The sequence below is a fragment of the Melospiza georgiana genome, chromosome 2 (assembly GCF_028018845.1).
Source record: "Melospiza georgiana isolate bMelGeo1 chromosome 2, bMelGeo1.pri, whole genome shotgun sequence".
Classification (NCBI taxonomy): Eukaryota; Metazoa; Chordata; class Aves; order Passeriformes; family Passerellidae; genus Melospiza; species Melospiza georgiana.
The window spans coordinates 82845555-82861083 of record NC_080431.1 but is presented as its reverse complement, the minus strand read 5'-3'; the positions used below and the strand labels follow the sequence as shown (position 1 = coordinate 82861083).

At 46.0% G+C, this 15529-nt stretch overlaps 1 protein-coding gene across 1 annotated transcript; it reads left to right on the top strand.

The window, feature by feature from the left end:
• Positions 1-7: 7 nt before the first annotated feature.
• On the top strand, positions 8-15200 carry PLA1A (phospholipase A1 member A). Its single transcript, XM_058018455.1, has 11 exons — positions 8-80; positions 1173-1374; positions 2931-3108; positions 3825-3933; positions 6713-6814; positions 7621-7710; positions 8421-8588; positions 9651-9740; positions 10181-10289; positions 13603-13767; positions 15116-15200. The coding sequence occupies exons 1-11, from the start codon at positions 8-10 to the stop codon at positions 15198-15200; spliced, it is 1371 nt and encodes a 456-aa protein (XP_057874438.1).
• The last annotated feature ends 329 nt before the right edge of the window (positions 15201-15529 follow it).

Genomic DNA, 15529 nt, shown 5'->3' with positions numbered 1-15529 from the left:
CAGGAAGATGGTTGAAGATCCGAAGAGAAAACTGCTCATGGTTCTTGCTCTCCTCTTGCTGCCCAGCTCAGCACAAACAGGTAAGAAAAACATGAGTGCCTGGCAAGGGATTGAAGGTTATACAGAGAAGGATCTGAATTCAGTTCTCCCTAAACAAGCTGTATGTCAAGAGGTCCTGGCAATAACCTTGTTAGGTGCCGGGGACAAAAAGTAGTGCAAGAATGGTCCTTTCTTCTCTTATGCTTTGATTCAATCACTCTCAGTGATTGAATTCCATTAACCTGATTTACAAGAATGATCCAGGTTTGCCCTGAAGTGTAAGGAAAAGGGACCACTTGGACTCTGGCAATGGCATCTTTGCCACATTGCTTCAAAAGGTCAGTGAGTGTGATCTGCATTAGCTGAGGGAAAAATAAACAAATGCCACAATTCCACTTCTTTCTTTAATTGTACTGTCAATGAGACTGCCTTAGTGATCACATCTACAGTCACACATCACCTGCAGCTTCACTGCAGTGCACCTCCTGCCTTACCTTTACTGATGATCCCCCTCATCTTATGCCATTTCTGACACCGTGCTGGCACTGGACCCACTTTTGCTACTTAGACTGGCTCATGACCTATATTTTCTCCAAGCTGATCTCTAAAAATATCTCTTTCTTCCTTGTCAGTGCTCAGGAAGACAGAAATAAACAAGAGTAAGGAATAGTCACATCCTTTTAGGGGAATCTGAATATTGAATCTCGCCCCTTTGTGCTGACCTGTAGGCTGTGTTTTGTCTAGCTGGTGTAAAGTACCTTCTGAGGGAAATTGGGAAGCTCGTTGTTTGATTTAAAAATAGATAAATGAATGATTATTTTATCATATGTCAGATTCAAGGCTGCTTCACCTCCTCCAGTCCAGAAAGGGAAGGTGCATGTATTGTCATTGCAGCAGGATGCTCTACACCAGCTCTTCAAGTGGTACTGCTAGTGACACACACTGCTGAACTTTCGTGCTTGCTTTCCAGCCTACATTTGCTCAGGTGTAGCTCATAGCTGCAGATCAGATGTTTATTTTTTTCTGCCTGGTGAAACTGCTACTTTCATTTTCCTGATGAATTAGAATGAGGGGTGGTTTTGTCCCATTGCACAGACCCAGATTAAATGTGCCACTCCCTCCCTCCTGTGCAGGGAATACAGACAGGCTCTCAGAGCATCACTGTGTGGACTTCCAGAGAGCCAACCTCCTACGGGGCAGCAAACTCAAGGTCCAGTTTCTGCTGTTCACTTCCTCGAGCCCCAGCTGTGGAGAGCTGATTTCAGCTGATGATGGCATCAAGAACCGCAGCTTCAACAGCAGCCTGGACACCAAAATCATCATCCATGGCTTCAGGTGAGAGACAGAAGAGCACTGTGACTAGGTTTTCACTGGTGAATTAAATACTGCCTGAGCTCTCCCAAACACTGGGTGGGCTGGCATGTCCTGCTTGTGTCACCTTCTTGTCTCCCCAGTAGAGTGGCTGCATGAAAAACAACTCCTAAGAGCAGAGACTGGGATTCTCACCCCCAAACTGGACCCAGGAATTTTATAGGAGGCTGTTGGTGGAAAATGCTGCTGATACCCCACATTACAGCACAACTTGAAGTCCTTTAGTTTGTGACTAGTTGCCTTTTCTTGTGTGTGCTTCACAGCCTTTGGAGCCTAAAAAAAGTTAGAAATTAGTATAAATTTCTTCTTTCTTTTTCCTTCCTTCCTTCCTTCCTTCCTTCCTTCCTTCCTTCCTTCCTTCCTTCCTTCCTTCCTTCCTTCCTTCCTTCCTTCCTTCCTTCCTTCCTTCCTTCCTTCCTTCCTTCCTTCCTTCCTTCCTTCCTTCCTTCCTTCCTTCCTTCCTTCCTTCCTTCCTTCCTTCCTTCCTTCCTTCCTTCCTTCCTTCCTTCCTTCCTTCCTTCCTTCCTTCCTTCCTTCCTTCCTTCCTTCCTTCCTTCCTTCCTTCCTTCCTTCCCCTTTTTCTTTTTCCTTTTCCTTTCCTTTCTTCTATCTCTCTGTTTCTTTCCCTCTCTTCCCACATCTTTCTCTTTCTTTCCTTTTTTCAACATTGTTAGTTACGAAGTCTTTTCTTTAAGATTCTTGTCCCTTTAAATTGTCTTCTTGGATTTCATGCCAAATAGCCTGGGTGAGTGAGACATTTAGAACCCCAAGCAGACAGATCATCCTTCTGTTCTTGAAAGTGTTGGGATTGGAGCTGGGTTTTTCTTTTTAACTGCCATCATTCTGTAGGATTCTGTGCCATTTTTCAGTCAGGTGTGACCATATAATATTATTTGTTTTGAAGTGCAGAAGCCTGAATAGAAAGTGCATAGAAAACCAGGATGAAACCACAGCAGATACTGCAGGGTCTTCTCAGAAAACCAGCTGTTGCCTTCAAGAGAGACAGCACATTCTTCACCAGATGACATTAGGGGAACTGGGCAGAACACAGCCTCCTTGGTTTTCCTGGAATTCTTTGGTATAGATTCTTATTTTTGATTGTCTAGAGATGAGAAAATGTAGCAATGAAAACCAGGTGATCTGGGCAAGGACTTCCTGCCAGTGGCAGCAGAGAAGGATCCAGGTGTTCCCAGTCACCTCACTTACTCCAGGTGGGCTCTCTGGTAGCTGAATGAACCACAGACACAGTGAGATCTCAGCCTGTGCCCTGCAAATGTTATCTCATTCATTAAAACATCTGGGTTCCCTCCAAAATCAGAGCATTCTGGAAAGTGTTATTACACCACCACAAAAAAACCAAAACAAAATCGAGATGTGGGTGTCTAGCACCAAAAATAACTTCTAGCCACTGTCTGGCAGCCTCCTCTGAGACATGTGAAGCCACAGCACCAGAGAACAACACAGTGGCACAGGCCCTGCCTGGGGGACAGCTAACATCCTTGTCTCTGGTGACTCCTCAGGGCTTTGGGTACCAAACCTTCCTGGATTGAAGGGCTTGTCCAGGCCATACTACACACCAGCCAGGTGAATGTGATTGCAGTGGACTGGGTCTATGGGTCTACAGGAGACTATCCCTCTGCAGTGGAGAATGTCACACAGCTGGCCCTCGCCATCTCACAGTTCATCAGCAAGCTCCTGGTAAGCCACTGTGCATTTCCAGTGCAGGGGAATGGCCAGGGAGCTGCTCCCAACCTGCTCTACCCAGGAGTTGGACACGTGGATTTTTTATTCCAGATTTTTCCTTTTACCCTTCTTTCAATCCAGGCTTGAGCATGCCACCATTTTTCTTCTTCCCTTCGAGTTTTGACATTTTCTGGAAAAAACCCCAGTTGTCAGCTGCCTCTCTAGTTCAGAACAAACCTATAGTCTGCCTTGGGTCGTCTCAGATCCATATTCACTGGACAGTCTTCTTCTTCTGCTGAGAAATTTTGTCCAGGAAGCTAGATGGAGTGAGATTTGAGGCTATAATATATTTGCTCTGGGCTTCAGATAGACTTCCCAGTATGTGGAAGTACCTAGATGTGCCCCATTCTCTTCATGCCAAGCACAGCTGAACAAGACTTCTGCAATCAGGGGGATGAATCCTTGTGTTAACCAGCTACATGTAAACTCTCCATTAAGTGTTTGCTGTGCTGACCAATCTGTTTAGAGCTGGGTTTGCATCTGTGGACCTGAAGAAAGGCCCTGAAAAACAGGAAGTGCAACCCATCATTTCCTTGAGTATTTGGTTTCCCACTGTACACCTCAAAAGCAATCCTACCTTAGGAGAGTTATAGAGTTGCTGTGTGGGCTGGCACAGGGTATTTCACCTTTCTGCTCCAGAAAGAGTAAGTTGTATTATTGTCACCCTGCAGGCCCTGGGAGTCTCAGGGACATCTATCCACATCATTGGGGTGAGCCTGGGAGCCCACGTCGGGGGCCTGGTGGGGCACTTCCACGGCGGCCGCCTGGGACGGATAACAGGTATCACATTCTGAGTCTGGGGTCCTCACCTGTCCTTCGGGAGAGAGAATGAAAGAGCAATAAAGGGGAGTCATTCAGAATGGTCTTTTCATTTCATAAGGCTTATGGGCTTCTCCCTAGGTTCTGACAGCGCCTTTCCAGCATCAGTCCGCTCCATGCTGCCAAAAGAACACAAGCATTTGCAGAAAGGTGCTTCCACCTCTGCTACACTCATCAAATTGGTGCCAGCTTAGCATTGGTACGAGCCCTCATTACCAGTGAAAGCCCACAAAAACCCAGAAGCTTTGCTTCCAAATTATAGCATGCACATGAGGTTCTTAGAATTAAAGCCCGCAATGCAGTTTTGGGGGGAGCAGCAGGAGTGAGCTGCTCTGCAAGAAAACATGAGCTGAGAGCCAAGGGGACAGTAAGGTGGGCAGTGGCCTCACAGACAAGGGATGCAGTCCTACTGTGTCTGGGCAGGAGAGCAGAGCAGGTGCAGTGACAGGAACCAGGGTCATGCACAGTCTATTTTGTAGTGATAAGGCAAGCCCAAGACCAAGCTGGGAAGTCAAGTCAGGACCAAGGCTGACCAACAAGGCAAAGGCTAGGGCATGGCATCCCTACCACACAGCTCAGACATGGAACAAATGCAAGAAGAGCCTGAGCCAACATTGGGAGGACCCAGATGAGGCTCCTTGCTGTTCTCCCCCACGAGCTGGCTGTTTTCACAGTAGGCTGGGCTAATGCCACCCAAACAGAGTGTGTACCAAACAGAGCTGACCTTAAACACAGCCAGAGGTGTGAGGAAGAGACTCCACTGGAGGAATTGCAGAGCAAAATGGTTATAGGCTGATCCTGTCACTTAGAGGTTTTGGTGCACTGAGGACCTGTTCAGCCTTTAGGTGTGAAGCACGGATAAAGTCACAGAATCATTTAGGTAAGAAGAAACTTTGGAAGGTCTCTCTAGTCCACACACTACCACCACCACCCCTTCTCAAAGTGGGGCTGCATTGTATGTCATATCAGATTGTCAAGGGTCTTACTAAATTCTGGGAATGACCAACAGAGATTCATTTTGATAGGATGCCACTACGAAGGAACAGACAAAGTCTCCAGCAGTGTGGCCTAAACTCCTGCTGCCTCAGCCCATGCTGGTCTGTCTCACAGAGGTATCCTCAGGAAGGGTCTCACTCCACTCTTGGCTGGGCAGTCCAGAGAAATGTTGGTCCTGTTTTCTCAGATACCTATGCTGCATGAAATATGGGCATTTCTTTACAGGAAATGAATTTCATGTTGAGCCCTGGTTAAAGCTGTGAATCAAAGTTAACATTAGGAGAAATTTAGAGTTGCCTCTGTCCTGCACTAGAATTTTATGATCAGTGATGTCTTCAGATGAGCAGAACAGACACAATTCCATGAAACCACAGTAATTAACTTCAGAGTCAAGCACTCTTCCCCTATATGTTGTCCACATGTCCACAGCTTTTCAGATTTATTTATTCCATTTTTAACTCTGCTTGAATACAATCCCTTTTCCACATTCTTGTTTATCCTGTGATTTCATAGGCACACTGGGCATTGCAGATTCCAGTTCAGATTTAGGATCCTGAAGACAGGTTGGCTTAGACCCAAGATATACCTGATCTCAAGTCCTGCCTCCTCACAAATTCCTCACACAGGAATTTGACCCCAGAGCAACAATTTGCTGGAGTGTATGTTCATATAAGGTTTCTGCCTCCTCACTAAGAATTTTATGCCATGCTAAATTACAATTTTCAGTATCTTTTAAAGCTTTTAACTACAACTTGGTCTGTAGAAGTGGGTGGGGAACCTCTCAGCTTTTTGTGCATTTCAAGATTAAAGAGCATTAAAGTCTTATTTTTAGCTTTTATTTACAGAAATAACAGAAAAGAAGGTTTTTTCCTTCTTTTTCTCCTTCCCTCTCCCCTCACAAATGCAGACATGCCCATTTGTATATTGTTGATACTGCCTTCTCCACAGAGAATTAATGAGACTGAGTCCAAAGCTGTGAACCCAGCCACCTCCAAGGTTAATGGCACAAGGAGCAGACCTGCTTCCTAAACTATTGTTGCCTGGGGAATGACAAAAAGTCTTGTGAGGTTACTTTTCTATAAAATGAGAACAGGATAAACCTCAGGAAAAAGAAACCAAACAAACAAAATCTGCTTCTTGGTATTGCCAAGGATACTTTTCTGTGTTCCTTTGAGTCCACAGAAGTTACTCTAGGAGAAAGTTTTAGGCAAAAATGTAGATGATTGCTAAAGACTCAGTTTTATTTGTGGGGAAAGGGTTCAGAAGCCTCTTTGGTTTAAAATTGTTAGGTAGTATGAAACTTGTGTAATTCCTGAGTTGGTTAATGCCTGGGGTGCTGAATTCACTGCTGATCTGCAGTGACATTTCTCAGGCTGTAGTCATAATACATACAGCAGCACAATTTGGAAAGGCATTGAAAAGTTTGATTCTCTTTCACCAAAACTCCAAGAGCCACTATGCACCCACTCTGTTAGTGCTATTTAAGGCTCAGTCATGGCTTTACAGCATAAAACTTTTAGATAAAAGACTGCCAAAGGGTGTGGAACAGTGGGAACAATACAAGGAAGCTGTAGTGGAGGTTGCTTCTAGCAGAAACTATTCTGGAGCTTAATCGCTGAGAACTGGGAATAATTTATTATATCTGCCTAGCACTATTTTTCAAGTTTTAGATAAAATAACTGGTCCAGAAATAAGAAAGAGAGGGGCTGAAGAGTACTTGTTGAGGTGTTTGATTTTATTCCAGCCCTGGATCCTGCAGGCCCCAAGTACACCAGAGCCAGCCCCGAGGAACGCCTGGATCCTGGGGATGCCCTCTTCGTGGAAGCCATTCACACTGATGCTGACTGTAAGCTGGCTTCTCTCTTCCTCAGCCTGGCCTCCTGTTCCTCCTGACAGCATTATTGCTAAGGAGTCTGTAGGCCATTGTCCCTCTTTTTGCCAAACTGATATGAGTTCAAGTTCACTCTTGAGGAAGATTCTTGTTAAGAAAGGTTTTGATGATGAATTCGTACCCCGGAGCACTTCAAACAACAGACAGGGAGAGTTTGCTACAGCAGAGTGATTTTATGCAGAACCACCTCAGCATGACTTTTACTGCCTGAAGAGAATTTATAGGTCTAGCCTCACTTTGTTTTTCCTGCCTGATGTAAGAAAGGTGCCACCCAGGGTGCTGTTGGAAAGTAACAGAGTCAAATCAAAAGCTGGCACAACAACAGAGAAACTTCTCTAAAGCACTGAGGATCTGCATAGGCAGAACATGTGCTAAAGAATGTGCCTTTGGGTGCCTTTGAGTGACACCTTTTGCCTGAAGACCATGAAAACCTCTACCAACACAACTCTCAATTATCCTTCACAATCCCACATTAAGGCTGGGGTCAGTTTAGTTCTCCTTTACATAGAATCAAGACCTAGAGTTGCTGAGCTGGTGGTTAAGACAGTTTCCAGTCATTCTGATGGCAGGGGCTGAAGCATTTTCTGCTCCATGCATCAAACCTGCACATGTAGAAGCAGGATACCTGGCCTTTATGTCTCCAGCATTAGGGCTGGCTTCAGTACTACTAAGTTAGTTATTGGGACCTGTCATCAACATGTAGGGTAAAGCCTACAGAAGAGCCAAGGCTGAGAATGAAGTGGCATTTCACCTCCTTTCAGATTTTGGGATCCGGATTCCTGTCGGCCACATCGATTACTTTGTCAATGGAGGCAAAGATCAGCCAGGATGCCCCAGGTTCATCTCTGCAGGTAAGAACACCCTCTGGCCAAGCAGAGAGCTTTCATGGCCATTAAGCAGACTCTGAAAATGCTGTTTGGCAAGCAGCTCTTGCTACAGCCAGGGCAGTCAGCAAAGCGAGACAAACATATTCACAGCCCACACCTCTTCTCAGCAGTACAAGAAGCAGGTGACATTAAAATCACATACAGATCAAGTGTCTTGGCAGCACCACTGTCAGGAGATGTGATTTTGGTGATGCTTCTCTGTGACACAAAACCCTAGCTTCAGTAGAGATGACACTTTGCTAGAAAGGCTCTTAGGTAGCACTAACAAAAGCTGCTTTTTGCTTTCATGCTGGAAGTTGTGTCTACTTAGAGAGACAGTTTGTACAATTACTGTCCTTTTCTTCTAGAGAAGAGGACTTTCCACAGTAAACAGTGTGAACTCATTAACATTCAAATATGTTCTGTATGAGTCAGCTGCATTGAGGGTCAGCTTTCCTGAGACACCTGTTACCTCATTTCCTCATTAGCTACTCTTCTAACTTCCTGTAGAACTTTTCTTGCAGTGGGATCTGGGCTTGTAGCCACAGAAATGCCCTGCAAAATGTTGCTAATGGGAAGGTCATCACTGCAGTAACAGTGTTCCTTCACTCCCAGCTCCTTGGGAATGAGCAAAAAGCCTGAAGCTGACAGGAAGACTCGTGGCTGCTTTTCTCTGGTTGGTGTTTTCCCTGCAGGCTACAACTTCCTGATCTGCGATCACATGCGGGCTGTGCATCTCTACATCAGTGCCCTGAGCCACCCCTGTCCCATCGTGGGCTTCCCCTGTGCAAGTCATCAAGATTTTCTAAATGGTCATTGCCTGGACTGTGCAAAACCCTTCCTGTCCTCCTGTCCCAGAATAGGTACAGTATCAGCATGAGACCTGCCCAGAGCAGATGGCAATACTTTCCTGATGGTGTCAGTGCAGAGCACAGCATGTAGTCCAGATTTCTCTGAGCAGGATTTGCTTTGGATCTGTTCGGGAAGAGTGACAAGCTGTTTCGTTTTCAGGCTTCTGTAGGTACAATATGAAAACTCATATATTAACCACGGTAGAACAGCAAAATCTTGAACATTTCTGATCGTTAAACATTTCCTAGATATGTGTTGAAAGAGAGTTTCCAGAATTGCCATCCAGAATCAGTAAGCAATCAGCTCAAAAAAAAAAAATGTCTTGTGTAGCGAAGCAGCTGGAAATTTTAGTTCAAGCCTGAAGTCCCAGCCTTCTACACCACTCAGTGTTGCTGAGTCACCTCCTTTTCATAAATTTCTGCCATGGTCACCCCAAAGATGAACTCTTTGGACTGGTAGAAGGTAGCAGGTGCCTCTTTTAGGCTTCTGAAGCTGGGCTGTGGCATCCAAGTGTCCTCTGCTGCTATTTGCAGTATGGTACCAGAGGAACATAAAGAGAGGCCTTTTTTTGTATAGGTTCTCTCAGATCAGCAAAATGGCTCTCTCACCAAACCATTTTGCCAGCTATTCAATGATGCAAGCCACAAGTTATGGTGGTTTCCTCATCTGACCAAGGAATTCCATTTCCCTTGTGTTTGCACTGTCATTTACATCTGCACCAAGTTTCCTGACTTGGTAGTCCTTGGTCTTGCTCATTTTGCACAAATGCCTCTGACAGCACACTTTGTTGGCAGAGGAATGAAAAGAAAGCCACCAAGAGGTTCTCTGGGGATGGTTACCTGGGGTAGCCAGTGGAGGTTTTCTGAGGGAATGTTAACCTGTCAGACACCACAAACATGTACTTGGTCTGATTTGCACTGGTCTAAGAAAGGGACCTGTTCTCCAAGACAGGGGAGTCAGGCAGGGTGAAAAGGAGGTGACTGATACATATTATATTTCTGTTATATTTCTTACTTATATTTCTGTTCTGTCATTCATGGCTTTCCCTGCACTGACTTTATTTCCCCCTGCAGGCCTGCTGGAGCAGGCAGGTGTCAACATGAGCAGGCTGCCCCAGGAAGTGAAAGTTTTTTTAATGACCAGTCCTTCAGCCCCATTCTGTGGTAAGTAGCATGAGAGAAAAAGGAGCCAGAGGATTTTGGCCAATGGAGCAGATCCTCTGAGGATAGGTAGTTACAGCACACTGCCCCATCATAGTCAGCTGCTGTGGGCAATGGGGCCTGAGACACCACTGAAGAGAAATAACCCTGCACATCTCCTCCATAAACAGATTTGTCAGTGTGGGCACAGCCCTGAACTAACACAGCCATGTGTGTTTCAGGGCTGAAGTACAAGGCATTGAAAATGCCTGTCTGTTCACACTGGGCTATACAGACATGTCCCCTGTGCCTCACACAGCACAGAGACTTGATTCTTTCTTATGTCTGTTCAATCTTTTCTGCTGGTGGGGCCAGGGAATGAGTGCTAGAGCCCTTCTTCTATCATGGGCAGGTCCTACAGATAGTACGTGTTCTCACATTCACATTCTTTTCTTCTTGCTCAGTCCACCACAGCCTGGTTGAGTTCCAGCTGCAGAAGAAAAGAAACAGAGTCACCATCATTGAGATCAGTTTCAGCAGCAACAGCACCAAGGACACAACAAAGATCACCATGTGAGTGACAGTGCTTGCTTCTGGCCTGTTTTTTCCCATCTCCATGAGTAAGGATGTTTTATCCTAGTCCAGGAAAAGCACAACAACAGTGTATTTCCTTAAGTGATGAACCACAACCTTGTTTCTTGAGTCCCACCCCATTTTCCTTAAATGCCTTGAAGAATCAGGCATGTGCTACCATTACTCAGTAACCCTGACTGGGTCCATGTCTTCTCCAAGTGCACAAATCTGGGAGCCCCAGATTTGGATCCTTTTGTGTGGCTACACTGGTTCCTTTTCCACACCATACCCTGACCTGGCTCCACTTCAATCACTGTCAAACAGTTATTAGCCCTGCTCTGGCAGACAGGGGTGGCTTACAGCAGGGCCCCAATCCACCAGAGGCTCCAGAGGGATGGACGTGGTGGCTTAGACATTTCTCTGGATGCCCAAGAGGGCAGCAGTTGCAAAGAGGAGTCAAGTGCACCTCAGCACAGTCAGAAATGTGTCAGGACTTGTTGCCTCTGCAGTAAGGGAGCAATGCTCTCACTCCCATTGCAGGCAAAAGCAAGGGGCAGGGGACCTGGTGTGGACAGAAAGATGCCTCTTGAAAGCACCACACTCCACCAGACTGAGTCTGAATTAAAAGATCAGACTCCACAGCTTCCACAGCTCTTGCCACCAGGGGATCTCCCCACCACAACAAAATCCCCAGAGTCTTCCTCACTTCTTCCTACTCCTGGCCCATTGCTCTGGACTGGGAACCACAATGCAGCTAACCCATGCTGCTGGCTGCCTCAGGAAGCAGGACAGCAGCCTGATAAAGAGTCCCAGCCGGCTCTCCCAGCATCTCAGGGGTTCCAGTGCTGGCTCCCACACAGTCCTTACTGCTAAGCCAAAATATTGTGACCTGAAGCTAACTGTGTTGCTGATTCAGTGGGCACCAGGAGGCAGGGGGAGAAATGGGGAAGGGGAAGCCACATTCCAGGGTACTTTCCAGAGTGACGCAGATGCTTGGTCACAGATTTCCAGCCAGGCACCAGAATTTGGGTTTGTACTCCAGCCTGGTGGAGCTCAGTCTGTTCAACTCCTCCTGGTTTGGAAGCCAAATCTGCCTTTTCCACAGATGCAGGAGGGAAGAAATAGTGGTGCCCAGGTCAGAGCAGAAGCTGTGCAGCGCTCCCACTGGCAGCTGTCGGACACCAGGTTTGGTGGGAGTCCAGCAGGAGGCATGTGAGCACTGGAGGGAAAGGAAGTGAGCCAGGCAGGCAATCCCGAGGCTTTGCTGTACCCTCCGGTTTAATGAGACAGTGGAGTTAGAGCAGGGTAACCGAGCCAGAGATGCCCTGCGGGGGGGAGCAGCAGCTGTGTTTCTCTTAAATGCCTTTCTTAGAAACACAAGGCTAAACTGAAAAATTTGCTTACAGCTATAAACCTACAGATTTGAGAGTATAAAATTGAAGATACCCATTTTATTTCCCACTCGTAGCAAAGGGCAAATTTCCCTGCTGTAGGCAAAGCTCAGCCTTCCAGTGCAGTCAAGCTCAGAGTATCAAATGGGCATCTAAACATAGATCCTCACATCACAGTTGAGACACTGATCGATCAGTGACTTATCTCAGATGATCTGTCATGTATATCATGCTGCAGTTTCCCAGAAGTGCAGAGGGACTTACTTGGTGGCGTTCAGCTAAAGAACTCACATGGTTGTGTCTTGCCTCAAACTGCCCTTCTCGTCTCCTCTTCCAAATATCCACTCCAATCTTACTTCTCCCCACATGTTGCTCAGAATGTCCCAAGAGACATGTCCCCAGGCTTCAGTAGCTGACATGGATGGGCCTGATGAGTGAGGAGTTTGTTACACAGGACACTTCCCAGCTGCACCACTGTGTGCTTACACATCACATGACATCATCCCCCATATCCAAGAAAACATACCTCTGAAGCCAGCCAAGTCTCATATATCCATCCAAACGTTGTGCAGGATTGGACCAAGTGTCAGTCCCAGCAGTGGCTCTTCCAACATGGTTAACTGTACAGCATTCCTTTGTCCATGGACAACGTGCCATAGAGAGATGGCCTCCATTTGCTATCCATTATTCACTTTTATAACCACAATTTTGCCATGTTTCTTATTTTTAGCAGCTTCAAGCCAGACACAGACACACAAAACCCAGCAACTACTGCTGCAGTCTAAGGGAGGGACTGGGTGTGCTGCTGTGGGTTGGCTGCTGTGAGTGCTGCTGTAAGCCTGTGCCTGAGAGTTACTTTGGTTAGCAGAATTGTAGGCTCTTCCTGACCCTTTTGTCACCTCTCTCCTTTCCCTGCCATCATGTTTCTGATCAGACAGTCACCCAGGTGGTTCTGGGACCGTGCCAAGCCAGCTGCACACGTCATTCTTCATGAGCACAAGGAAATCAATGATCTCCATGCTCTAGGAGGTGCCAAACAGATCAAGTGCAAGCCCCCCCGGATGGACTCCATAGAAGGGACTTAGAATACCTGGGCAGCACAGATCTCTGGCACACAACTCACTGGGCTCTGGTCACTGGCTCATTACCAAACCTCTGTCACTTCTCAGTTCACATTGCCTGGGTAAGAGCATAGGGATGGACATAGGTCTATCTATCCAAGCATCCCACCTTCAACATGATCAAAAACAATTAGCTACAGAAGAGTATAAAAAATATCTCTTAGCAAGCATGTAGCAATACTTCCCCAAAGAGTTTCCCTGTGTCTAGTTACATCTCAGGGACTTTCAGAGCCAAAGATGAGATCATTATCCTTACTAGCTTCTCTATTCCACAAATCTGTCCAGTCTCCCTCCCTTGACTTGGACAGCCATATGAACTTCCTGGCATTCACAACATCCCAAAGCAAGGATTATAACAGCTGGAAAGGAGTGGTACTCTGTGCAGTGGGCATTCTTTTTGAGCCTGACACCTCTTAGCTTTCTTTGAGGACCCCAGCTTGTGTACTGATCCCCACTGATCCCTATCCATGCCATTCACCATTTCATAGATGTTGACTTGTCTACTGCTTACCTCTCTGTGGCAAGCTGAGCAGTGTCTCAGTCAATATGCAACAGTAAGAAGAGTTGGCGATGGAAGGCTATTTATACAGCAATATTCCTGAATACAGAGATAAAACATGGAGAGACAGCCTGTAAAACACTCATGCAGTGTCTTATTTTGACAGACGAGTCTTGTCACTCCATTTTGTTATGCGAGGGCTTCACAAAAACACTGCAGATTCCTCCAGTGTTTCCATGGATGTGCACTGTATCTGCAGGCTGGCTGAACACATCCCTCACATCTCTCATCCTGCCTTGCAGACCCAAGGGCCAGGACACAGGCAAACGGCTGCTGGTACACCGAGTTCCCCTCTGCCAGATAAACACTGTGACCCTCAAGTATATCCCCAGGAATCATTTTTGGAGCAAGGATGAGCCATCCATTGTTGGCAAGTTCTGTGTAGCACCACTGCCTCTCAATAGCAGGTAAGCCTCAGGAATCTCATACAGGGATGCACTGAGCCTATGGATGCAGCCTGTGGTTTGTTTTGCATTTTTTCTTCCTGTTTAGGGAAACACTTGAAGAGGTTTTTGCATCACCTCTGTGTCCCCATGTAACTCATTTTGTACTTGTGAAAGAGAAAAGCTGCAAAGGTAGTTGTCTGGGAGTTTTTTAAAATTCTTCCCCCAGGATAAAATGTTGTGCCATGGAAGGAATAGGGCTGCAACTCACATCACCTTGAAGATACTTAAGTCACAAATCATGGCAAAAGCTTGTACTAACTAGAATTTATTCTTTTGTCCTTGTTTGTCCTCTCCATCTTCCCCTGTCTAAAATGGGCCCCCATGTAAAACATGACAGGTAAACATTTTTCAGTGTGAGACAACAGAAGAACAATAGTATATTTCTGTGTCTTATACAACAAGGATTATAAAGCTCTAAGGCTATAGACAACCATTTTGGCATTTTCTAGGTCAGACATGGTAGAGTATATGCCTTCAGCCATAGTTACCTTTCCCAGAGTAAAAGCAGCCAAGTCCTTCTCATCCTGAGAGAGATAATTGTCTTCTCCATAATGCAACATTCTTGACAGGAGTTTTGCAGATCCAAAGTTCTTGCAGGCAGGACAAAACAGCTGGGTTTATTTTATACACATTGAATTGTCCATCCACATTGTTGCTGAAATGCTGGCTCAAGGCTGCGGCAAGCTAGTGGATACTTCAAAGTAGGTTCAAATTCTGTTTTGATGGACAGTAAGGAGGCTGAAGTTCTACTATCTATCTATCTATCTATCTATCTATCTATCTATCTATCTATCTATCTATCTATCTATCTATCTATCTATCTCCAGTAGGCTCAGACAGGGGAAGAAAAAAGGCAATGCTATATAAATACCAAGTACTCCCTTGAGTATAAGGACTATTCCTTACCGGCATGTTTTGCACTCCAGAGTTGGGATGGGAGTTTTTATCCCTTATGAATGGGACAGCAAGGGACATTGCCTGAAAGAGGTGCTAACCTGCACCCCTGGAAGCACTGGACTTGGCTTTGGTACAGACAGAAATCTGTAGAGTTGCACAGTCTCACAACTGTGCTCCTGTCACTATGCTGGGAGCACTCAGAGCAGCAGTGGTGCTGCTCAGGTCAAGGGAAAGGTGAAGGACACAAGTCCATGCACACCCTTCCTGCCAGTTCATCCCAGCCAGAGCATAGCACCCCATTCCCTATCCTTGGCAAAGCAGTTCAGAGTCCAGCACTTTTCTTGCTTCTGTGTTAGGATAGCAACCTGCACCTGCCAATGCCCAGCCTGACCTCTCTGTGCTCTTCCCACAGCAGGACAATGTCATGTCTGCCCTGGAGCCTCACCCTCCCCAGCAAAACAGACACCTCCTATGACCTGCCTGCTGCTTGTGCCTAGTTCTGCCTTCAGGACACACAGAACCAGAAAAGAGTCCTAAACCTATTGCTGCTCTCTTCTCCCAGATGATACTTTCACCATAAAACTGGATGGGATTTTTACTCCCTGCATTAGAGACAAGATGTCAAGGAAAAGAAGTGCATGGCAGATTGACAAGTACAAGGTTAACTTGTTACAGCAAAATCTTCCAGTTAAAAGACTGGATTGATGCTTTTGTCTCACAGGTTCTGTATCCAGCTCTCAAAGTGAGACAGGAAAGTCATTTAATCTCAAGGCTTGAATCTGTATGAAAGAAGGGGTGGATAATATAATTCTTTTTATAGTGGGAG